Genomic DNA, 25,235 nt, shown 5'->3' with positions numbered 1-25,235 from the left:
GTATGTTGAATGGGATGCCCAATGGATCCAATAATCTTCACAAGATTACATTTGTAACATATTTAGATACAAGAACCACTCTTTGTTTTGGGAATTATGTTGGATAATCTGATTTAAGTCGTGTTCGAAGACACTTTCCTTAAGAGTTATTTCGTCACGCAAATTGAATGCGGCAACTCTTTAGAATTAAACAAACCTTTCTTGTATACAATAGGGGTGCCAGAACAACAGAAGTACACATATAGGAAAGAAAAACTCAAGAGATGGAAGAGGGATGCTCGAAAGCTCAGGAACAATCTGTTCTGAGCACTCCACAAGCATGCCTTATATAGGCAATAGATGTACATGAATGTTGGGCACTATTAAACATTAACATTAAAACCTTTAGAGTTTTTAAGCACTTAAACCTTGATTCTAGTTAAGAAACTCATTAATAGATAACGTAGATTTCGAAAGGTTAGAGTTTTAAATAAGTCATCATTAATTACTTGCAAAGTTCTAAAGGTTAATACATTGAATAAGTAATCCCTATCATGCATTGAAAAATTCTAAAGGTTTGAACATCGAATTTGGTCCTTTAAAAATATTTTCATAAAATTTGAGATGTTTGCATCAGATTTTTTTAATTTATTATACTGTTAATGTTTTCCATCTTGAATCTGTTAATTTTTTAACTCTTGCTGGCTACTGTAACGGCTCTTTTTTTTTTCCCCCTCCCATGTGATTTGACTCTAATCATGCATGTAGATTCAAATGGTTACAGTCAATGAATTAGTCTTCACACAATATTGTTAGCCTTGTTTTCCCAATCCTAGTGTGACAGACAACAGGGTAATAAATACATACACATTGACAAAATTTGTCAAGTTAAACTACTATTGTTACTTATCATTTTTCATATGCATACTTATCAAAACAATACTCTCATTTGTCATTTTTCACCTTAATGTTTGTTAGAATACTATATTTATTATTTTTTAATTCATACTTATTAAAATGTTATGGTTACTACAAGTAATAATAACAGTTTACCAAGCACTAGCGTGTGAAATGATGACGAGTAGATTTATTTTTGCCCTTTCTCATTCACTCTTTTTGTCAAATATCACGTCAGGGATTTTAAAGTAATTTCAGAATGTTTGGATTTATTTTTGTAATTAAAGATTTTTATAAAAAAAATCATATCCAAGAATTACTTTAAAAAATTATTCACAGACAAAGACTAACAATAAGTCCCACTTAAAAACAACTAAATCACGTTTTCATTTTAGCAATAATCTATTCTGTATTAATGTGTTTTTAAATAGTCATTTGATGTGATTCTTCCACCTTTATATATCTTCTAGGTGGGCCAACAAAGCAGGGGAAAGGTTCCTCAAAACTGTGCCGAAGCTGTAATCTCCAGTGACAGTAAGATCAATATTTCATCGTTAGAAAATTGAAGACAGAAGGAATTAGATTATAAGAGCTGGCTATGCTCTCCCTCATTTCGATGTTTCTAAAAAGAGTAGAATCAATGATAAATAATATATTATTCTAATATTTGGTTTAAGTAAAAAAAAAATATTATATCATATTATATATATTAAATTTAAATCATTTAAATTAAATTTGAACAGTCAAGATTATTTTAAAACATCACCTTAAATAAGTATAGAATGTACTCCGATCATATCATATCATATATATTGCAGAGTATAATATCTGTCACTGTTGATCTGCAGTTGTTTCAACAGCCACAGTCGGTCCAATTTAATTTTTTTTTTCCCCGTTTAAAAGTCGATATCAATCAAGTTTCAATGCCAATTTTACCATGATGGATGACCATAAAAATGTTTTAAAATTAAATCCTCTAGGCTAGGATTTTGCACCTGTAGTTGCTGGCTCCTCTCGCTCTTTGAATAATTCCTTTGAAAGTCAACTAGGACTTGAACAAGTGAGGCTTCTATTCAACCATATATTTTCTTTGCTAATTAGAATATGCTTCTGTTTTCATGACTAAATTTTCCAGGAAACTTCAGAATCTGGACTTCTTCAAGAGCCTTCATTTTCAGAACTTTCCATGTCTTCTAAGTAGACCAAAGACGAAACGATAATTCATTACCTCATAATATTTGACTACGCCGTATCATCAGTCTCATCTCATCTTTTCACTCTTCAGATTTTCTGATAGCTTCTTTCCCGCATGAAACCTCTCTTAAACACATCATCATCATCCTCCATGTTCTTTCTTTTGATCTCTCCCTTCATCTCTATCGACATTCCAACATCTCTTGGTGCCGATGATGGTCGGTATACAAGCTGTAAAAGTAACTCTTTTATCTGCGGAAACATTTCAAACCTCGCATATCCCCTCTGGGGTGATAACAGAGCTGATTATTGTCGTCTTCCTGATTTCCAGCTCACATGTGAACGCAATAATGTCCCAAACATGATCATAAAGAACATCAGATATCGAGTTCTTGATTTGGAATGGAATTCACAGGTTCTTCGACTAGTTAGGGATGATTATTATGACACTATCTGTCATAAAAGTAATTACAAAAACAGTACCTTTGATCCAACAACCTTCAAGTATGTTGATGAGACTGATTATGTGACCTTGCTCTACGACTGCATTTCTTCACCATCTGAATCGAATATTTATGCTAAAGATTGCAATGGAGGTGGTGATAAATACGTTGTCCACTACGGCGAAGGAATATTATATAGAGTCAATTGCACGAGTGTTATCATGCCAATGCTACCAGACCAAATTACAACGCTTAAGCAAATACAGGATGAGTTAGATGATGGTTTTGGGTTGAGATGGTTAATAAATAAGGAACAGTACGACGCGTGCACTAAATCTGGGGGAGAGTGTGGTTATGACAAACAATTCCTCTGCTTCTGCAAACAGGGACCTCAAAATACTTCATGTCCACAACCGCAACCACATGAATCTACAGCTTCAGCTTCAGGTATGTTGTTACTTTCTCAGAGTCCAATGTTTGTTTGTAGCCTGATATGGGACAGGCACTATAATAAGTAGTGTTAAATTATGATTTGAAGTATCATATCATGTTTCATACGATTACTAGACACGAAAAGAATAGAATTTGTCGATGTTTTTAAGTAAAGATGCTTCATACATTTGTAGCATACATGTGCCTAAGTACTCTAATGTTCTAATTGTTGGGTCAACTAAGAAGCGGGTTCTGCAACTTGCCATAGGTGATTAATACAGTAAAGCTTTAATTTTATTTGCTTCAGCATTTTCATGAAGATTTCAAGTTGTCATGTTCTATACATGCAGCCATTTCAGCAGCAGTTGGTGGACTTGCTCTAATCTTGACCTTGATTATTTATATTTGCAATAAATATTTCAGAATCGAAAATGGGAAAATCTTAAGAAAGACAAGAGCTTGTCATGATAACAATCTTCAATTCTTCATAAATAACTATGGCTCTTTGACACCAAGGAAATATAGTTATTCAGAGGTGAAAAGAATGACAATCATTTTCAAACAAATTAGGTGAGGGAGGGTATGGTGTTGTCTACAAAGCAAGCTTACTTAAAGGTCATCTGGTGGCAGTAAAAGTAATAAGGAAATCAAAAAGAAGTGGAGAAAAATTTATAAATGAAGTTGCAAGTATTAGCATAACATCTCATGTCAACATAGTCACTCTCTTGGGATTTTGTTATGAAAGGAACAAAAGAGTGCTAATATATGAATGCATGCCAAACGGTTCCTTGGATAATTTCATCTATAAAAGAGGATTTCCAAATGCCTTTTTCACTTTGGAGTGGAATGTGTTATACCAAGTTGGTATTGGCATAGCTCGTGTTCTTGAATACTTGCACCAGGGTTGTAACATGAGAATTTTGCACCTTCAAACCCTAAAACATTCTCTTGGATGAAGAATTTTGCCTGAAAATATCTGATTTTGGATTAGCTAGGGTATGTCAAAAGAAGAAGAGTATTGTATCAATCCTAGGCACAAGAGGAACAATAGGATTCATTGCACCAGAAATATATATTCAATAGAGCATTTGGTGGAGTTTCTCATAAAGCTGATGTTTATAGTTATGGAATGTTGGTCCTTGAAATGATTGGAGGAAGGAAGAATTATAACAGTGGAGGATTGCACACCGAAGAAATGTATTTTCCAGATTTGATTTATGAGGATCCTGAGCAAGGTATTCATCCAGCCAGTTCTCTAGTAACCACAGTAGAAGATGATGCGATAGCAAGGAAGATGACTTTAGTGAGTTTGTGGTGCATTCAAACAAATCCATTGGATAGACCAGCTATGAGTAAAGTGGTAGAAATGTTAGAAGGACCCCTTCAATCATTATCAGTTCCTCCAAAACCTTTCCTTGAATCCCCTGCAAAATCACTAGTAGGATTGTCTAATGGATCTTTCGAAGAAATTATTCAGACAAATTCAATAAGCAGTTAGCTGATATACTCTACCTACTGTTGAGGACAATTCATCTTTGAGTTGTTTTGGTAAATTCATGGATAACTTCCAACTAGTGCTTCTCTCCCAGTTTGTTCATGAATATAAGAAGCATTATCTAAATAAACGGATCTATCTTTCATTCCCAAACATTTTGAGGCTAACTAGTTTATATATATTCCTTTTTGAAGTCAATTACTCATTCCAGTTGTATTTTCTAAATTGTGTCCTTGCACTTATGCGTCCTCTATCTGCCTGTATTTAGGATGCATTCAAAGACAAACCCCTTTTTTTTCTAAGGACACTACATCACTATTATATTGAAGTATCGAGTTAGAGTAAGTAACTAAAGAATTACAAGTACTTATTGAATGTAAATACTTGATTACCCTTTTGTTTCCTCATTTCCGATGAATGCATTGAGAAGAAAATATTCTATAAAAGAAATCTGCTAAAAAAAATGAACTACCCATAAATTAGAGCAAATCATTAATGGCAGTTGAATTTCAGATTTTGATTTTTTTTTTATATTTTTTAGGACTCAAATCAAGCTGTGATTAAGAATTTTGAGATACATACTTGCAAAGATTTGTAACTTACTAATGCTTGTAGAAATTTTCCCATCTCTTGTCTCCCTCCAATTTGCAACCAACTTCAGAGCAATCCATGGGGACGTGTGTACTGTGTATTCATATCTTAACTTTCTCTATTCTTCTCTAGTTCTCTCTGCTGAAGATCTTCCTCCAAGATCCAAGTTGAAGCCTAAATTTTCTAGTCAAATGGAAAGAACAACTAAACAGATTTATGATTGATTAATTTTGTTAACACAGACTGATTTCAAACCCAAAAAAAGAAATCTGGTCTTTACCACTTTGAGCTTCAAATTTGTAATTTTTTATTGTCCTTGATGTGCAAAAAACTTAAGTGACTGAGACAGTAAGCATATCAGACCCACCTAAAAGCAAATACATAGAAAGAAATGTACATTAATGTCTCTAGACAACTAGGAGAATGCCGGAAGCACAAGAAAAGAAAGCAATTACTTACTCCAACTCTGCATTTCAATAGATTTAAAAAGGTAACTTTTTAAAGATTGTTTGTAACTTTTTTTTTTTAAAGGCCTTCTATAGATTTTTCCGCTTTAAATAATACCATTGCATAGCCTTCTTTTAGCTTATGAATAGAAACTAGAACCCCACCAGTCTCTGAACATTCTCTGCATTGTAGTGATCTTTACTACTTCTCTGTGCTTCCAATACTGATGCATGCCCTCCTCCACTGCACCATCGAAGATCCTCGACATTTAATAGAATTTCCAAGCGCCAGAAAAAAATAATAACAAAGGCATTTCCAGCAATAAAACACTTCATTGAGAAACTGCAATAACAATTGCATCCAAGTGACTATTGCAGCTACATCAGCAAGGGCCATTATGGAGCATCAAGAGACCACAAGTCAACCCATGAGTATTTCCAAAGAGGTTCTTGATCCTCCATCTATCAAATCAAGTAAATATTGTAGCATATTATCTTTGCAGGTGTTTGTGTGAGAGAGAGAATGATACAAGAGGGCTTAGATCCCAAGAGTATATCCATTTTCACACAGTGGGAACAAGGACAATTTTGATGGAAGATTTGATTATAATCCATCTGAAAATATACTGATGAGTGATGACTGCCAGCTCTTATTAATAAGCTTCTAACTTTGAGGAAGTTTCAGAGTTCACTCGATTTCAAAATCTTTCAACATAGAAACGCCCATAACTTGTAGATTCATCAAAACACAAGATTATGCCCAGAGCATGATGCTAGAAATTTTGAATCTCGTTGTTAGAATTCCCATACTCCAAATCTCATTATTAAACCATGAAAATGGAAGAGAAAAGAAAGGAGAGGTGAATGGAGTGACTTTCCTTCCCTTCCCTTGAGCACGTTCTTGGAAACACATTTACCAAAACCAAAACCATAGTTTTGGCAAAAGCGAAGCATTTGATAACTTCTATCAAAAGTCAAAACCATGGTTTTGACTTCAACAAACGTGTTTCCAAAACACCAAAACACTCCAATTTAAAGGTCAATAATGATTTTTTAGTCTTTAAATCTAATCTCAGATATGTGAGATGTTACAATCAGTATGAAGAGTTTAGCTTTGTCGTGACCATCAAAAGGAATTTCCTCCCTTTGATGTGCTAGTTTTTTAAATTTTCATGCATTTGTCGTATTATAAAAACTTATAAAGAAACCATTCATTATTGTTGATCATGTCAACATATTTTTACCCAAATGTCAGTTTTTCTCACATGGGAATCCATTTCTTTCTTCTTCATCCCCGTTGTCTTCCTCTTTCACTATGGCTTCCTTCTTCACCCCATGGTTTCTTCTTTCATGCATAACACTTCCATTATTTTTTGACAAGCTTTTGGTTACTATTCAATAGAATATTTTTAACAAGCTTTTGTTTACATCCTAGGCTGCTAGGCCAAGGACTGTGTAAAAGTTAATTATCCTGTCTAACTTGGTTCAATAAAAAAATTGATTCGAAGGACCAAAGAGATTAAAAAGACTAAATTAACTTTAATTGGACTAGATATGAGACCAAACTCTCAAACTACTTAGTCCGATCCAATTATATCAAATTATTTTAATATAATTTTAATTATTTTTAATATATTTGAATAATTTAAAATTTAAATGCAATATTAACATATTTTACCCTTTTATTTAATATAATTTTAATTTAGTTTGCTGTTAAATTATTATAATGTAAATTAGACATGTTGCTAAAGCTTCTTCTTTTTTTTTTTTTTGGAGTACAAACGGCAAGCTAAAGCTTGAAAAAAAAAAACATATTTTTTGGTCCTTGCACTTTGCTTGTATTTTGTTATAAGTTCTTGTACTTTTTTTCTCGATGTCTTAAGTCCTTATACTTTCTTTTTTTGATATTTTACGTTTATCAAAAGTCCTTACACTTTATTCATTTAAGGACTTAGTACATTGGAAAATAAAAGCATAGGAGTCCAAATATCAAAAAAAAATACAAAGACTTATAATGAAATACGAGTAAAGTGCAGGAATTAAAATGTATGTTTTCTCAAAAGGAAAAAAAAAAAAAGTTACAAAAAGGCCTAAGTAAGACCAAGTCTGTTAGAAATCTAAAGCTCAGCACAAAAGTCTGGGCACGAGTGGAGAATCTGAAAGTCGCTGCTATGTCCATGAGCTTGTCTTGCAATGGTATCTGCACATCTATTCAGTTCTCGAGGCATACGGGTCATGACAATCGACCAGTCCTTGTAGATCAAATCTCTAATTTCACGAACCAAGTTTCTTTGTTGTTCATGAACATGAAATCATTTAAACATAGCAACATTTAGAGGCTGTATACTATGAATTTCCATTTTCGTTCATAGGTACCGTGTCTTCTTTGTTGTTTAGTAACCATTAACCAAAGAGTTGCAAATTTTTATATCCCTTTTGAGGAACTTAACTGATATATATAATCTGCCTGTTGATGCTGAGGAAAATTCATTTTCTAACTCTAATGGAAAATCCATGCAAAATTTCTAACTATTGCTTCCTTTCCTTTTTATAAGTGCAACAAGCATTTGAGTATTGAAAACAGGAAAATTTTTAGAGAGAGCAAAGCATGTCATGATGAAAATATGAATATCTTCATAGAGAGAGAAGAGTTTATCATGATCACAATCTTCAATTTTACATGAAAAACTATGGCTCTTGGACACCGAGAAAATGCAGTTATCCTATTTTTTTTTTCCTCTGTTTGTATGTTTTTCATCTTAGATTTTATTTTTGGGTATGCCCTTTTTACTACTTTTTCTCCCTTTTTCTTTTAAATTTTATGTGTGACCACATAACAATCGACATAGAGACTTTTAATTAAGAAAAAAAAAAATTACCCACAACTCTTCTTTCATTCATAGTTTGCTTTTTCTTATATATCTATAATATAAGATATTTTTTTAGGAGTCATGATTAGTCTAAAATAAAAGACATTACCTAGTTTTTATAATTTTTTTCAAATATACACCTATTTTATTTATTATTCTTTTTCAAAAAGTAATTTATTATAATTTTAATTATTATTAAAGTATTTATATAGAATATTTCATGAGAATATAATTGAAAAATATTTAATTTTTCAAAATATTAAGTTTTTAATTACTTTTTCTTGAGAACTCTAAAGTAGCTGTTAATGTCGTATATTGTGAACTAGAAGGGAGTCTTTTGTTAAACCATTTCAGTCAAGTTTCAATGTCATTTTTAACATGATGGATAAACAAGGTTCCATTTGCCCTTTCAATAATTTCTTTTAAAAAGTCAACTAGGACATAAACAAGTGAGGCTTCCATTTAACCATTTATTTTCCTTTACCTTCAAGTCGAAAAATTCAAAATTATTGTGTGCGTGATGCAATCAATACATGTGCTAATTTGAATATGCTCCTGTCATCAATCAGGGTTGGCCATTTGATGACTAAAATTTCCAGGAAACTTCAGACTCTGGACTTTTTCAAAAGCCTTCATTTTCTGCACTCTTGAATCTGCTAAGTAGATCAAAGACGAAATGCTCATGAGCTCATATAATCATCATCTTCACTTTTCAGTTTCATCATCAATTTCATCTCATCTTCTTTTCACTCTGCAGATTTTAGGATACCACAAGAAACCTCTCTTAAACCCATCATCCTCCATGTTCTTTCTTTTGGTACCTTTGCTGATCTCTTTCAGTATTCTTCCAACATCTCTTGCCGCCGATGATGGCCAGTATACCAACTGCTCAACTAGCTCTTTTAGCTGTGGAGACCTCCAAAACCTCACATATCCCTTTTGGGGAGGAGAGAGAGCAGATTATTGTGGGTTTCCTGATTTCCAGCTCAAATGCGAGGGCAATATCGCAAAGATAACCATAGGGCGCCTCGAATATCGGCTTCTTCAATGGGTCTCGACTTCAAATGTTCTTGTAGTGGCTAGGGATGATTATTCTGACACTATCTGTCCACGTGATTACATGAACAATACGATTGATCCAACGACGTTCAAGTATGTAGATGGTCTAATTAATATGACCTTTCTCTATGATTGTCCTCCTATATCTGAATCACATACTGTTAGAAACTGCCAGAGAGATAATGATACATCGACAACAGTCTACTATGTTCCCGGACCAGTGTATGTAAGTGGGTGCAAGAGTGTTGTTGTGCCGGTATATGAAGAATACCTTAATCAAGCTGCTTCATCAGCTACACCCGATCTAATGCAGGGTGTCGTAGAAAAGGGTTTTGGGTTGCAATGGATGGTAAATAATGAAGTGTGCAACACATGCTCTCAATCTGGTGGAGAGTGCGGCTATGAGGGACAACAATTCTCCTGCTTCTGCAAAGATGGACCCCATAAAACTACATGTTCAGAAGGACTGCCGTCAGGTATCTTATTACTTTATCAGAATCCTGTGTTTTAAAGAAAATGCATGAATGGTGCAGCAGATCTTTCAGTGCAGATTTCTGGCTTGTCATGGCGTTTACTGTTATCAAGTATATTAACCCTGTTCATTAATGGTTGTTGATTCTTCTTTCCTTGGCTTAACACTAAAGCAGCCAAATAAGGTCAGTCTGCAATTGCTTTGCAAGAGAACGAAAATTTTGATGACCTCTGACTTTTAGGGGATATATATATATATATATAGAATATTTCAGCTTCCTGGCAATTTCCCATTTAATAAATATCTCGTGCCTTTGGCCTTAGTGGCCCAGTGGCGTGCGCACTCCTCTTGTACCAAGAACGACGCGCGTTCGAGAGCCTAGAGTGGCAACTTTTGAAGGGTGTGCCATTTTCCATTCCTATTAAAAAAGAATATTTGGATGAGTGGTTGAGTATTATTTAATAAATAATAATTGTTTCTTATTATAAATAAATAAAGGAAAAATAATAATAAAATTTTTTTAAACTATATAAATAACAATTTAATTTCAGGAAATGTTATAATTTCCTTGAAGTTTTTAAAGACTTTTTTGTCATTAATGATTTATATAGATTATCAAATTATCCTTATTGAAAATAAACGATTCACAATTTTTCTTCTTATATTCATAACTTTCTTTCTTATATTTGCAATAATGCAATAATAAATTACTACTTCGCATATTAAATTACTTATTGTTATTATATTGTTACAAATATAAGATAAAAAATTGTGAATATAAGAAGGAAAGTTACGAGTCATTTATTTCCAATAAGAGCAATTTGATAATTTATATAAATTTATTAATGACAGAAAAGTTCTTAAAAATTTCAAAAAAATTATGACATTTTGAGAGATCAAATTATCATTTTTATATTTTAGAGAGATTTTTTTTATTATTTTCTCATAAATAAATGTTTGGCTATTCTAGGGTCAAAGTCAAACCTCCTTTAAGTGCATATTTGATACACCAAAAAATATTTTTAAGAAAAGGTGTGAGAAATGTACTTAGAAAATGAGATAGTTATATTTTTTCTTTTTTTTTAGAAATATATTTTTTCACTTACCAAACACCGTATAAGATTTTTCAACTATATTTTTTATATTAAAAATTTTATCTTTATTATTAATAATTTTAGTTTAAATTTTAACAAGTACATTTTTTATTATCTTGATAAGAGTCAAAAACATAACTTCACAAAAGAAAATATACAAGTCCATAAGTACTTCAAAATAATTATCTTATTTTGTGATACTATTGTATAATCATTTGTCTATTTCAATAAAATGTATTTATCATTTTCCCACATATTTTCCACACTTTTCAGTACAAAGTCTACCTTTTCCTCCCCACTTATCCACAAGCTAATGGTCGCTGAAAGTCACGAATAGTGAAATTTTTCCATTTGGCGCCTCTAGCTCTGAACATGACTAGGTTAGACCTTATCATGAAAGTTAAAACTGTGTGGTCCAACCAATTATACTGGAAATTGATCCTAAATTCAGTTTAGTTTTACTAGAAAATTGCTCACCAATGAACCAATTAAGAACTAGTTAACCCAATCTTGAACTGCTCAAAACTGGTAAAATCAATTAGTAAACCGGGACTGGTCTTTTTTTTTTTTACTTTTCTTTTAAATTTAATTCATATTTATAAACTATAATTTATATATATTTATACTAATAAACATTGATAATGAAAAAAAGAAAATATATGCAAAAAAATATGTATATATATACACACACAATAAGTATATATATTTTGGATTAAAATGGTGGAATATTGATTGATACTATTTTTTTATTTTATATTATTTTGGTTGAAATTTTAAAATACACTGTCATTATTATATACAATTATAATTATATCTTTTCTTTTTAAAAAACCGCAATCTGACTATTGAATCATAAGCTAGAATCTCAATTGGTTATTTATCAATCCAGTTTTCTTGACATTAGTTAAAACCCTTAAATGCGTCACCAGGTTTAAATTTTAATTTGAGAGTTGGTTGGTCTACTCCGGATGCAAGCACACTAACGCCCCCAAGTTATAACTGTATGATATTAAATACAATCAGCTATAATTTGCAAGTCAACATCATCAAACTCAAATAGGGTATAACTCTCTCAACCTGCTTTCTATATCTACAAATTTAAATGTGAATCTTGAACCATACTTAAGGGTATTGGAGTCAATTTCAGTGCTCTATTTTAAACCCATTGATGATGCACTCACTCCCTCTCCACAATCTTTTTCTTCCATTTCTGATTCCAAAGCCTTCTATTTGGCGTGCTCTCTCCTTGTAATATCCGTCAAAATCTGAGATGATTCTCAAATTGCAATCATCGACTCTCTCTGCTCACTAAAATAAATGCACATTGAGATTCTCATCTTGATTGTTAATCAGAAATTGATCAATAAATATTGCTCAAAATCATAAAGCTTATATTTTAGTGTGAAGGCTTAATCTCTGAAAAGTGTACGTCTTTATAAAATACTTCCACAAATAAATATAGAAAGAAAAGTCTCGTATGCCATAAGCATATATAAATTTATTGTGATATATTCCGAAATTTATTTTGCTTATTTGATGATAAAGTGAATAATAATAATCATTTCCAAATTAATGTTCTAATTGCAGGGTCAACTATGAAGCTGGGTCCGCTACCTGCTATAGGTGATAAATAAAAATAGATCATCAGTAATGCTTTTATTTTATTTTCCTTCAAAATCTTACAAAGATTTTGAGTAAATGTTCGATAAATGCAGCCATTTCAGCAGGAGTTGGTGGACTTGCTTTGATCTCGATTTTGATTATTTATATTTGGAAGAAGCGTTTCAGAACAGGAAACGGGAAAATCTTCAAAGAGAGAAGAGCATATCGTGATAACAATCTTCAATCCTTCATGAGTAACTATGGCTCTTTGGTACCAAGGAAATATAGTTATTCAAAAGTGAAGAGAATGACAAAATCATTTTCAAACAAATTGGGCGAGGGAGGATATGGTGTTGTCTACAAAGCAAGCCTACCTGATGGTCGTCTTGTGGCAGTTAAAGTGATAAGGGAATCTAAAGGAAGTGGAGAGGAATTCATAAATGAAGTTGCAAGCATTAGCAGAACCTCTCATGTCAACATAGTCACTCTCGTCGGATTTTGTTATGAAAGGGACAAAAGAGTACTAATCTATGAATATATGTCAAATGGTTCATTGGATAATTTCATCTATAAAAGGGGATCTCCAAATGCTATTTGTACTTTGGAATGGAAGGTATTGTACCAAGTTGCCATTGGCATTGCTCGTGGGCTTGAGTACTTGCATCGGGGCTGTAGCACGAGAATTTTGCACCTTGACATCAAACCTCAAAACATTCTCTTGGATGAAGAATTTTGTCCTAAAATATCTGATTTTGGATTAGCTAAAGTATGTCAAAAGAAAGAGAGTATTGTGTCAATACTTGGTACAAGAGGAACAATAGGGTTCATTGCACCAGAAATATTCAATAGAGCATTTGGTGGTGTCTCTCACAAAGCTGATGTCTATAGTTATGGCATGTTGGTCCTTGAAATGGTTGGAGGAAGGAAAAATTATGATAGTGGAAGATCACATACTGAAGAAATGTATTTTCCAGATTGGATTTATAAGGATCTCGAATGTGGTCATCATCCAGCTAGTTCTCTAATGATCACAATGGAAGATGAAGAGGTGGTAAGGAAGATGACCTTAGTCAGTCTATGGTGCATTCAAACAAATCCATTGGATAGACCAGCCATGAATAAAGTGGTAGAAATGTTAGAAGGATCCCCTCAATCATTATCGATTCCTCCAAAGCCATCCCTTGAATCTCCTACAAAATCTCAGGTGCAATTCTCAAATGCATCTTCTAAAGAAATGACTCAAACAAATTCAATAAGCACATGACTGAATATAATCTACATATTGTTGAGGACTAGTCAACTTTGCATTGTATTGATAAATTCATATTGATGATTGTTGCCAAGTATTTATTCCTTTCTTGTTTGTTCATTAATGTGAGAAGTATTATTTAAATGATTTGCATCAGACCTTTGCAGCTAACTTGTTAATATATAGAGAGAATGTCAGTTACATTTTAAAAGAGGGAATTAATCATAATTATTAATTAGGCCTTTGACCAAATTTTCTAAAAAAAAATTTCATTCATTTAAATAGTTAACAATTTAAGAGTTTTTATTGTAAATAAAATATTTAAATTTTAAACACAACAATCAGTTCGCAATTTGAATTCTTATTTACAAGCTGTTTAAATTAATATTTATAATTTATTTTTTAAAATTTTTTTAGAAACTTAATTGTCATTAATTCTTTCTTTAAAATTTTATTATATTCTCCTAATATAAATTCCTTTATGATATCGATTAATCATTCGAGTTGTATTTTATAAATTTCTATTTTTTTTCATTAAAAAGGAGGATACAAATCAAAAGGAGATTATAATCGATAAGTGCTACATGAATGGTTGCTTTCATCATTTACCACTTCTTGGGTTAGAAGTGATGGATGATTAAAGACACAAAAATTGACTTCTAACCTATGGGAAAGTCTTCATATAAATTGGATTCTCTCTGTATGAGATTAATAGATAAGCTCCAATTCCTATTATATAAAAGCCTAACATCAATGATCCTTAAAGGGATGCAACTTGTTACATCCCTTGGAAATCAGCCAAATAGCTTCCAAACAATCACAATGTATATACAACATGCACAAACCTTTGTCCCAGCACCACTAGCGCCTCATGTTAATAACAAGGAGTTCCGCAATCAAAGGAAGCAACATTAATCAATTTACTACTGAATCCACTTAATCATAAATTATTTGCATCCCATAAAGCCTCTCCACAGCCACTACTACCATTTGAAAAAATTGATCCATCCACCTCAACCCTCATTGCTCCCACTCTCCTAACCACTTGAGATAGAGTTCGCTTACTCTCGCGGGATAGGAATGGAGCAGTGTTCATAAAATTCGTATTTGAACAGTCTCAAAAGTAGCTATACATTGCCGTGTTGGAAGAGTAAGGTTGTCCTGCATCAAAAACTTTTCTGCACCCATCCACCCAAATGTCCCAGCAAATGTATCCAAACAAAACAGCCTAGTCAACCTTCCTAGCAAAACCCTTGCCAATTGTATGGCTAAGGTCCCACATAACCCACTCAGCTCTTGTTAAAGTAGAAAATTTCTGCTAATATTGTCTTGTACAAAGATTTTTTGCCTCTCTAAGGCATTTGGACAGTCACGAATAAGATGCATCGTGTCTTCGATTTCATCACAATTAAAGGGGTAATTAGTCTCTATTAGAAGTCCTCTTCAACACCTCAGGTCAAATGTGTGAATCCGCCCATGTACAAACAGCCACATAAATGATTTTATCTTTCCTACCACCAGTCGTCTCCATATTTTCTTCCATATGCTATCCATATCCCTCCATTTACCTGCAGAAAGAAAAGAATATGCAGATTTAACATAAAAACAATCGTCAGTGGATGGTTTCCATATGTGTATATCCTCTCCTCTCTCCTCATAGGGTGGAGGGGCACGAGTCAAGTAAGAGACTATATGAGGTTGGAGCCTAAGAAGGAGTTTCTGCACATTCCAATTACCCCTACAGTCAACGTAGTCCGACACTCTTTCATTTTTATCAATCAGACCTTCTCTACCCGCCATAAGCTCAATTAGAGGAACATGCTAATTAGTATTAGCATGCACTGAAATATAAATAAATCTTTCTTTCTAAAGCTACTACATCATTATTATTCTCGTGTATATCTAGTTAGAGTAACTAAAGAGTTACATGTAGGAGTACTATTTGTAGAATTTAGATACGTTAAAAAAAAAATCTAAACAATTTAAGTACCTTTATGATCAATTAGTGTGGGTGATAAGAATTGTGGCATAAATATGAGGTATACAATCCACGAATGGAAGGGCTACAAATACTTCAAAATTAATGCTTGCTATTGACCCTTAATTACTAATTTTACACATGCAAGTGTGTAACCCAAAATATCTAATGTTTTTAATGCATTAAAAAGTAAAATCTAATTAAACTTAAGTATCCGTGTCCATAATCTAATTCTAAACATATATACATAAGGAATAAAAAATAAAAAAAATTGAAATATCTTGTTCCTTTTATGGACAATCATTAAATATTGGGTTAAAAATGAGAAACTTCATGATCATCTTGGGCAGAAGAGTGTAATAATAATGACATATGCATCCAACAAAAAAGAAGGAACAATTGAAAAGATGAGAAATTAAAATAATTTAAAGTGACAAGTACATATACTGTCCACTACGTTCTGGGAAAAGTGCGTGTAGAAAATTGCAGGGGGAGCGTGATCATGGCGATTCAAGTAGAGCAAGTTCAAGTGGTTGTGAGGGGAGAGATAATGGAAACGTTGAGGAAGGTTTAAGGTTGAGATGGACAATGAACAATAAGCAGTGCGAGGCGTGTACTGGATCTGGTGGAGAGTGGAGCTATGAGGGAAGATTCTTCTGTTTCTGCAAAAATGGACGTCAAACTACTCCATTTTGGCAAAGCTCTTCAATGGGTATGTTATCACTCTCTCTTGATTCATGACTAAAAAGCATTAATATAAGGTTCACAAGCATTAATATAGGTCTGATGATCAGGAACAACTTGCTTCAGCTCTGGTTTAACAACAGGGATTCACAAATTTTTAAAAGTTTATCATATGCAAGTGTGTATGTTAATAGAGTCGAGAATAAGAGTTGAACCTGAAAGGCCGGGTTTGGAGACCTTGTTTAAATAAAAGTTTGAGCTTTAAAAATTAATTTTTTTTTAAATAATCGAGCTTGAGGGCCTGACCCTAATAAGCCCTGTAAAAAAGGGCTCAGGCTCGGGCTGCCCTTCAAACCTTGCTATATTATTATTAATTTTTTCTCTTTTTTAAAACATGCATTTGAAGCTAAGAAAGACCTGCTCACTTGAAACCTTGATCCTACACACGTTACATTATTATTAATTTTAATTTATTCTAAAATTGATTGAATATAATTTAATAAATATCAATGTACAATATAAAATTTGTGATATTTTTTATTTTTCTGTAATTATTATGTTTGTATATTTATAAAAAATAAAATTTTTTTAACCAAGATTTGAATTTTCTTACTAAACTTTTAAATGTATGTTGTTTAATTTTTAAAAGATTATGAAGATTTTAATTTTTTTAATTTTAAAATATTTTAATTAATTTATAATGTTTAATTTTATTTTAATTTTTTAAATTTTTCAGAACAGGGCTTACGTGCTTAGCCCTGAGCCCTTCAAATAAAAGATGTGCCTCAAAAAAAAAATGGATGAAAAATGAGACACCAAGCTTAAGGGCAAGCCATTATGGGCCGGGCCCTTAAAGATCGAGCCCGCCCATTTCCCAACTCTATATGTTAGGATATGGTTCCGGTTCCTCACTTTTATCACGAGCACTAATCTTGACTTTTTTAGATTAAATTTAGACAATTCAGATTTAATATTAACTATTATTTTATATTTTAATAATTTTTTAATATATGTAGAATAAAAAATAAAAACAATCTCTCAATTGTCACTCCATTAAAAAATGAACTTTTACTTAAAATTGGTAAGTTAAAGAGTTTAAATCTAGATCATTCAAACTAGATATGAATGTTCAAGATTTTACTAAAGCAATGAGCATAATGGTGCTTATAATTGTAATGAACATTAAAACCAAACCTGTGTATGTTATGATGAAACTTATGATGGATGTGTATCTTGTGGGGAGCACACGTTCCAATGAGCATGGAATGCTCATCCGCAATTATGTTCATATTTAATTTATTTTTATTTGTATAATTTAAATAATAATTTATTTTAATAGATACAAAATATAAAATTTATGGAGATATTTTTGTAGTTGTCATTTCTCAAAAAAGAAAAATAAATTTATCACTTTAAAAATTACTTTCTAAGAGGAAGATGATAGATTCTAAACCTGTGGTGGGCTAGTTGTCCCCAATAAAAAGTTAGAAATTTATGGTAAGGTGTGTGAGTTTAGTTGTCCCCAATAAAAAGTTAGAAATTTATGGTAAGGTGTGTGAGTTTAATTGTCCCCAATAAAAAGTTCGAAATTTATGGTAAGGTGTGTGAGTTTAATTGTCCCCAATAAAAAGTTCGAAATTTAGTGAATTGTTCAATATCTTGAAGCTTCTAATTTAAAGCGTGAACATTTCTATAAAATATTTTCACATATTGTCCATGAGATTCAACAAAATTTTATGTTAAAAGTTGATGACCTAATACAACTCTCATCTTTAATTTGGGCTTGGGACTGGCTATGAATTACATTGGTTAAATTGCAAAATATTTCCACAAATGAAACAACTAAATTTATTTGACATGATAAAAAAAATTTCTCCTGCCTTGTTAACAGTTTATAATAAAAGAAATATTGATACATGCTTACTTTTTATGTATCCCGGCAAATTTTACAGACTTCAATTTATGTTCCACAATGCGGGCATTCTAGCAGGAGTAGTTGGAGTAACTTTAATATGTATTTTTCTAATTTATAGTTCCAAGAAGCGCTTAGGAATTGTAAAAAGGAAAATCTTCAAAGAAGGAGGAGCGTAATTTGACAATAAAATTCAGTTCTTCATGAATAATTGTGGTTGTTTTGCACCAAGATAATATAGTTATTTAGAAGTGAAAACAATGATGAAGTCATTTTCAGACAAATTAGGACAAGGAGGATATGGTGTTGTATACAAAACAAGCTTTCTTGATGGTCGTCTTGTAGCAGTTAAAGTAATAACATAATCAAAAGGAAGTGGAGAAGAATTAATAAATGAAGTTGCAAGCATTAGCATAACTTCCCATGTCAACATAGTCACTCTTAAGATTTTGTTATGAAAGGAACAAAAGAGTACTAATCTATGAGTACATGTCAAATGGTTCATTGTATCACTTTATTTATAAAAGAGGATCTCCAAATGCATTTTGCACATTGGAGTGAAAAATATTGTTGCAAGTTACTGTTGGCATTACTAGAGGGCTTGAGTACTTGGATCAAGGTTGTAATACCAGAATTTTGCATCTTGACATCAAACCCCAAAACATTCTTTTGGATGAAGACTTTTGCCAAAAAAATCCAATTTTGGGTTGGCTAAATTATGTGACAAGAAGGAGAGTGTAGTGTCAATGCTTGGCAGAGAAGAACAATAGGGTTTATTGCACCAGAGGTGTTCAGTAGAGCATTTGATGGAGTATCTCACAAAGCAGATGTTTATAGCTATGACATGTTGGTCATTGAAATGATCAGAGAAAGGAAGAATTATGATAGTGGATCATCATAAACTGAAGAAATGTATTTTCTAGATTGGATTTATATGGATATTGAACAAGAATCGTCCAGCTAGTTCTTTGGCAATCATAGAGGAAGAGAAAGAGTTGGTAAAGAAGATAACTTTGGTGAGTATATGGTGCACTCAAATAAATCCTTCAGATAAACCAGCTATAAATAAAGTGGTAGAAATTTTACTAGGACTCCTTGGATCATTATCCATTCCTCAAGAGCCATTCTTGCAACCCCCTACAAGATCACCATTACAATCCTCAAATGGTTCATTCGATGAAATCATTCGGACAAATTCAATAACCACTTGACTTGTATAAATCTACTTAATGCTGTGCTAGCGCCGATTCAACTTCTAAATTGGTAAATTTTGTCATGCTTAACAGATATGTTGTGACTTCTATGCGACTTCTACAAAGAGTTACAAAGTATAAGCACTTAGTTGATATAATTAAGTTATAAGAGCTTTGAGAAGTCAATTACTCCTCTGGTCCTATTTGTAGAGCAGAGAAAAAAGAAAAAATTTAATTATATTTATAGGGCATTTGTCAATTTTTAATACTCCTCTTTATATTTTTATCTTTATTAAATGCTTTAAATAAAAATATCAACAATAAAATTTAAGAATATTTATTAGGGATAAAAGTATAAACTTATTAAATTTTAAGACAAAATTAATGAGGTTTAAGGTTTTCTTTAATTTTGATGAAATATGCTAGAAAACTTATAAATAAAACTAGAGGAAGTAATTATCAAGTTGTATTTTTATAAATTAATGTCCCCTTGATCTCATTCGTACTTAATATGTCTGCTTTCCTATTTAGTATGCATTGAAATCTAGCTCCTGTTCTCTTGTACATTCTAACTTCTGTTGCATTTTCTTGCGATATTCACTGAACATATTGTGTGAATAATTATTTTTGTGGGTGAAGATTTTGCGAGTAATTTAATTCATAGTTGGTTGCATGATTGCATCGGATTCTTAACTAATTCCATATTTTTAATAGTTAAATAGAATACTAATCACAATCCATCAATCTTTTTTTTTTTTTGAATGTGAAGTGAATTTCATTCAAAAGAACCAGCATTTATAACAAGGGACTAGCGCTGCCTGAAGAGCCAAAAGGCCAATAATAAAAGTATCAAATACAGAAAAAAAAAAAAAAGACACTAAAATCAAGGACCACGAGTGTGCAAATCAGGTCCTTGTAGTTTTAGTAGTGCAAGTAACTAAAATATGAACATAATGGAAAAGCTCAATTTGAATCAAAAAGCTTCCCCACAAAAATTCACCTATTCGTAGTTTCCCAAAGCTACTAACATAGAAGCCCAAAAAACAAAATCCAGTTTGTGCCTTTCCCGCGAGAATTCAGATTACGTAAAATCCACTGACTGAAAGGCACGGCCAAAAAGGCCAAAAGTTTGAGAATCTCATAGCAGGGAACAATCGATCAATGGTTTTATCTGAAGGCCATCTTTACAGGCAATGTTACTTTTCCATGTATTATGACTCTATTCAAAATGTGACAAAGCTATCAATGAATACTTCTACTCCGTTGGACAATCACTAGACAGAGTCAAGACTCTTGAATTTGTAGTCGGTGAAGTGATGTTGGCACCAGAGTCATAATTCAGTGCGTTGTTTACGGGGCATTCTATCTTATCTATTTTTTCTACTTGTAGGCCCCCTTTTATACTGCTTTTTTCATTTGAGTTTGACAATTAAAATTGCTATAAAATCATACCAGTTTGACTAGTCATCAGAATACTGAAATCAGAGTTATCGTGACTAACTATACTAGCTTTTCTTGGCCTGATAGAATCTGCCCTCAGAAATTTCGTTGTTTGACAGTTTCAAAGGCCCATATTACACGAACATGATCTTCCTTGGCTGCTGTACAATGGAATCGGAACCTCCCTTTAACGCATCCCTCATGTTCTTTCTTTTGATCTCTCTCTTCATCTCTATCAATCTTCCCACATCTCGGGGTGCTGATAATGATGTTCGCTTCACAAACTGCACAAATAACTCCTTTAGCTGTGGATTCATTTCCAAGCTCGCATATCCCTTCTGGGGAGAAAACAGAGCCGAGTACTGTGGACTTCCTGATTTTCAACTCAAATGCGAAGCCAATATCCCAAAGATAATCACACAGTCCCTCACATATCGAATCCTTGATCTGAACTCAACTTCACAGACTCTTAGGGTTGCTAGGGACGATTACTATGACACTATCTGTCCAAGCCGTTACAAAAACAACACCTTTGATCCAACATCATTCAAATACGTAGGTGAACTTTCTAACGTGACCTTTCTGTATGATTGCTTTAATACTACACTTCCGTCAAATGTTTCTGTTCAAGACTGCTATAGATCAGATGCGAGCGCGTTCATAAAAGTGCACTACGTTGTGTTGGACGTGTATGTGGGTGGTTGCAACAGTGTAATCATGCCGATACAAGCAACACAAATTGGAGCTGTTATGAATGAATCAATACGTGCTGCGTTGCATGAGGGTTTTGGGTTGCAATGGATGGTGAATAATAAGGAGAAGTGCGAGACTTGCTCTAAATCTGGTGGACAGTGCGGCTATGATAAACAATTCCTCTGTTTCTGCAAGCAGGGACCTCAAATTGCTTCCTGCTTGGAGGGGCCAAATGTTTTTGGTATGTTGCATATTCTTATGCATGATTCACTCTTTTTTTATTTTATTTTACTACTTCGCTTCTAAATTGCAAAGTTTATTTTGGTAGTATACATAAGATCTTAATTTCTTTTGTTTTTCATATTTTTTAATTTTATCTACAACTTTTCCGATAAAAGTACTAGATGAGGATATTACTTATATTTTTGCTATTCAAACTCATTAATAATGAGAGAGAATATAATACAAATTTAACTTTTTTTATTTAAATATGAGTAAAACTATAAATTTATTATTTTTTAAACAAAGTTAATAACTTAATCATCTCTCTTTAATTTCAATTATATGATTAGAGATGTCTTATAATATGGATGATGAATATAAGAGACTAATGTAAATGATTAAAAGAAGTATTTTTTTAAAAAAAATTCAACATATATTATTTACAAATAATTCACAAACTTATCAATTTAATTAATTAGCTCTTGCATTTAGGACTAGAAAGTGTAATAAATATGCATGGACATATGGAAAGTTATGAGTAGTAGGTAGTGTTTGTTGGATTTGGATTCAATGACACCCAATGCTTGTATTATTTAAATTGTTGAAATATAAATCAACGATTCAGATAAACTCTCACATTCATCAATCTCAAGTGAAGTATAAATTTAAAGCCATTGATCTAAATTTTAACAATTTAGATTATACAAGTATTTAGTGCCTCTACTATGTATAATTATTTAGTCCAAATCCAATGTTTATTTGGGAATTGCCGAGCAGAGGAGGCTGGAGGAGAAGGGATCATTTGGTTTGGCTTAGGGAAACTGAGATTGGTAGGGGGATTTTAATGGACATTTCCTCATCAATCCTCTCTAAAATCGAGAGGTTTTGCTGGGGAGTTTTAATTATTTCTTCTTCTTCTTTTAAACAAATATATAATATCTTGGTTAGATTTAAGTATTATCGAATGTTTTTTATCTATACAAATATGTACTTGATGTCTCCTACTTAAACATAATTATAATCCCTTTCTCTGGTATCTATGTTTGTTAGTAATTTTTATTATTTATTTTCGTCCTTTATCTTAATGAAATAAATTTTGACTAGTATATTAATAAAAAGTATGATGCATAATATATGACATTTGTGTAGTCAATAAATAATAAGATGAGAATTTTAACAGTTCTAGAACAAGAAAATGATAAATTACAATGTGACTATTTTCTTTTCAATTTTATAAAAATAAAAAATTTAAATCATATAGGGGGCATAATATCATAATAATAATTTATGATTATTTACCTCCTGTCCACTAACCAAACTAAATAAAGGGAAAGTCAAAACTTCTCCCATTCCTTCCCATTCCCACATTCATAGGAAACGCTCTATTAGAAAATTATGGTATGATTACCCGGAAATTAAGAGTAATAATTTCAAAAAAGAAAACAGAAATAGTCAGGGAAATAGAAAAGGGCATTTTGGAACTAGAAATATAATCGTCAACATTATAAATAGGGCAATTACGTAGATGCAAATGTGAGAATGAAATAGTTTTGTGTTGTGTTGGTGTTATTTCGAAGCTTGCCATGCACTCATTGAGATTTTCATCTTACTTCTTCAATTAGCAGTATTAAGTTCAACATCTTGAAGCTTAGATTTTTCAGAGTAAATTTAATATCGGGTATTAGTGATCTTCTTAAATAATGTCCTAATTTCTTTTCTTTTGTTTTCTTTTTTCATTGAAAAATGTCCTAATTTCAGAATCAACTAAGAAGCAGGATTTGCGAGTCAAGGCTACAATAGGTAAGAAATTTGGTTGCATTTTCAATGTACTTCTGCATTTTTACAAAGATTTTAGATCATTAGTTTCAATAAATGCAGGAATATCAGTTGGAATTGGTGGAACTGCTCTAATCTCTGGTGTGATTATTTACATTTACAAGAAGTACTTGACAGTTGAAAAACATAAAATCTTGAAAGAGATGGGAGTGAGAAACTATGGCCCTTTGGCACTAAGGCAATATAGTTATTCAGAAGTGAAAAGAATGACAAAGTCATTTTCAGACAAATTAGGTGAGGGAGGATATGGTGTTGTATATAAAGCAAGCCTACCTAATGGTCGTCCTGTCGCAGTGAAAGTAATAAAGGAATCTAAAGGAAGTGGAGAAGAATTCATGAATGAAGTTGCAAGTATTAGCAAAACTTCTCATGTCAACATAGTCACTCTTCTTGGATTTTGTTATGAAAGGAGGAAAAGAGTACTAATCTATGAGTACATGTCAAATGGTTCGTTGGATAGCTTCATCTATAACAGAGGATCTCTGAATGCTTTTTGTTCTTTAGAGTGGAAAGTATTGTTCCAAATTACTATTGGCATTGCTCAAGGGCTTGAGTACTTGCATAGGGGCTGTAACACAAGAATTTTACACCTTGATATCAAACCCCAAAACATTCTTCTAGATGAAGAGTTTTGCCCAAAAATATCTGATTTTGGGTTAGCTAAATTATGCCAAAAGAAGGAGAGTATTGTGTCAATCTTGGGCCCAAGAGGTACAATAGGATTTATTGCACCGGAAGTATTCAATAGAGCATTTGGTGGAGTTTCTCACAAAGCTGATGTTTATAGCTATGGCATGTTGGTCATTGAAATGGTTGGAGGAAGGAAGAATTATGACAGCGGAGGATCACATACTGAAGAAATGTATTTTCCAGATTGGATTTATAGGGGTCTTGAAAAAGGTAAGCACCCAGCTAGTTCTTTGGCAATCACAGACGAAGAGAATGAGTTGGTAAGGAAAATGACATTGGTGAGTTTATGGTGCATTCAATTAAATCCTTCAGACAGACCAGTTATGAGTAAAGTGGTAGAAATGTTAGAAGGACCCCTTGAATCATTATCCATTCCTCCTAAGCCATCCTTGCAATCCCCTACAAGATCACCATTACGATTCTCATCAAAGGGTTCATCCGATGAAATCATTCAGACAAATTCAATAAGCACTTAACTTACATAAATCTACTTGATGTTGTGCTGGGGAGGCCAATTCATTTTCTAAATTGGTTGACCTTGTTATGCTTAAAAGACAGGTGACTTCTGTGCGACTTGTACAAAGAGTTATAAGTATAAGCTCTTAGCTGATATAATCAGCCTGCTGCTAAGATCAATTTAACTGCATGTATCTCTAATCCATGGAAAATTTCCAATTGTTGCTTCCTTGCCTGTTTATATGAGAAGCAATACCTAAATGGTTTCTATCAGTTTTATTGTTCCCTTTTGATCCTTTGCAGTCAAC

General features: G+C 32.5%; 3 protein-coding genes and 2 pseudogenes across 3 annotated transcripts; all 5 read left to right on the top strand.

Annotated features, from left to right (window-relative positions):
* The first annotated feature begins 1,975 nt into the window (after positions 1-1,975).
* Positions 1,976-3,461, top strand: LOC129292019 (LEAF RUST 10 DISEASE-RESISTANCE LOCUS RECEPTOR-LIKE PROTEIN KINASE-like 2.7). The gene has a single exon (XM_054929512.1). It carries the CDS (start codon positions 2,186-2,188, stop codon positions 3,029-3,031), a length of 846 nt encoding a protein of 281 aa, XP_054785487.1. The 5' UTR covers positions 1,976-2,185; the 3' UTR covers positions 3,032-3,461.
* A 50-nt stretch (positions 3,462-3,511) lies between these two features.
* LOC129292020 (LEAF RUST 10 DISEASE-RESISTANCE LOCUS RECEPTOR-LIKE PROTEIN KINASE-like 2.5) lies at positions 3,512-4,527 on the top strand (annotated as a pseudogene).
* Positions 4,528-9,022: 4,495 nt separating this feature from the next.
* Positions 9,023-13,885, top strand: LOC129293521 (LEAF RUST 10 DISEASE-RESISTANCE LOCUS RECEPTOR-LIKE PROTEIN KINASE-like 2.1). Its single transcript, XM_054931527.1, has 3 exons — positions 9,023-9,882; positions 12,560-12,595; positions 12,688-13,885. Exons 1-3 carry the CDS (start codon positions 9,024-9,026, stop codon positions 13,836-13,838), a joined length of 2,046 nt encoding a protein of 681 aa, XP_054787502.1. The 5' UTR covers position 9,023; the 3' UTR covers positions 13,839-13,885.
* Positions 13,886-18,657: 4,772 nt separating this feature from the next.
* LOC129292292 (LEAF RUST 10 DISEASE-RESISTANCE LOCUS RECEPTOR-LIKE PROTEIN KINASE-like 2.5) lies at positions 18,658-19,608 on the top strand (annotated as a pseudogene).
* Positions 19,609-21,217: 1,609 nt separating this feature from the next.
* Positions 21,218-25,192, top strand: LOC129293930 (LEAF RUST 10 DISEASE-RESISTANCE LOCUS RECEPTOR-LIKE PROTEIN KINASE-like 2.4). Its single transcript, XM_054932072.1, has 3 exons — positions 21,218-21,589; positions 23,704-23,745; positions 23,824-25,192. The coding sequence occupies exons 1-3, from the start codon at positions 21,232-21,234 to the stop codon at positions 24,945-24,947; spliced, it is 1,524 nt and encodes a 507-aa protein (XP_054788047.1). The 5' UTR covers positions 21,218-21,231; the 3' UTR covers positions 24,948-25,192.
* Positions 25,193-25,235: the final 43 nt, after the last annotated feature.

The sequence above is a fragment of the Prosopis cineraria genome, unplaced genomic scaffold, assembly GCF_029017545.1.
Source record: "Prosopis cineraria cultivar Desert tree isolate PC_DT_omini unplaced genomic scaffold, ASM2901754v1 PC14, whole genome shotgun sequence".
NCBI classification, from domain to species: Eukaryota; Viridiplantae; Streptophyta; class Magnoliopsida; order Fabales; family Fabaceae; genus Prosopis; species Prosopis cineraria.
This window is presented reverse-complemented; position numbering and strand designations above follow the sequence as displayed.

What these genes read in the sequence shown, in the direction of transcription:
- LOC129293930 (XM_054932072.1), top strand. Translation starts at nt 21,232, where the DNA reads ATGTTCTTTCTTTTGATCTCTCTCTTCATCTCTATCAATCTTCCCACA. An exon ending in AACATCATTCAAATACGTAG is followed by an intron (nt 21,590 to 23,703) that starts GTGAACTTTCTA and finishes TCCTAATTTCAG; the next exon opens with AATCAACTAAGAAGCAGGAT. An exon ending in GCGAGTCAAGGCTACAATAG is followed by an intron (nt 23,746 to 23,823) that starts GTAAGAAATTTG and finishes CAATAAATGCAG; the next exon opens with GAATATCAGTTGGAATTGGT.
- LOC129293521 (XM_054931527.1), top strand. Translation starts at nt 9,024, where the DNA reads ATGCTCATGAGCTCATATAATCATCATCTTCACTTTTCAGTTTCATCA. An exon ending in TTCAGAAGGACTGCCGTCAG is followed by an intron (nt 9,883 to 12,559) that starts GTATCTTATTAC and finishes TTCTAATTGCAG; the next exon opens with GGTCAACTATGAAGCTGGGT. An exon ending in GGGTCCGCTACCTGCTATAG is followed by an intron (nt 12,596 to 12,687) that starts GTGATAAATAAA and finishes CGATAAATGCAG; the next exon opens with CCATTTCAGCAGGAGTTGGT.
- LOC129292019 (XM_054929512.1), top strand. Translation starts at nt 2,186, where the DNA reads ATGAAACCTCTCTTAAACACATCATCATCATCCTCCATGTTCTTTCTT.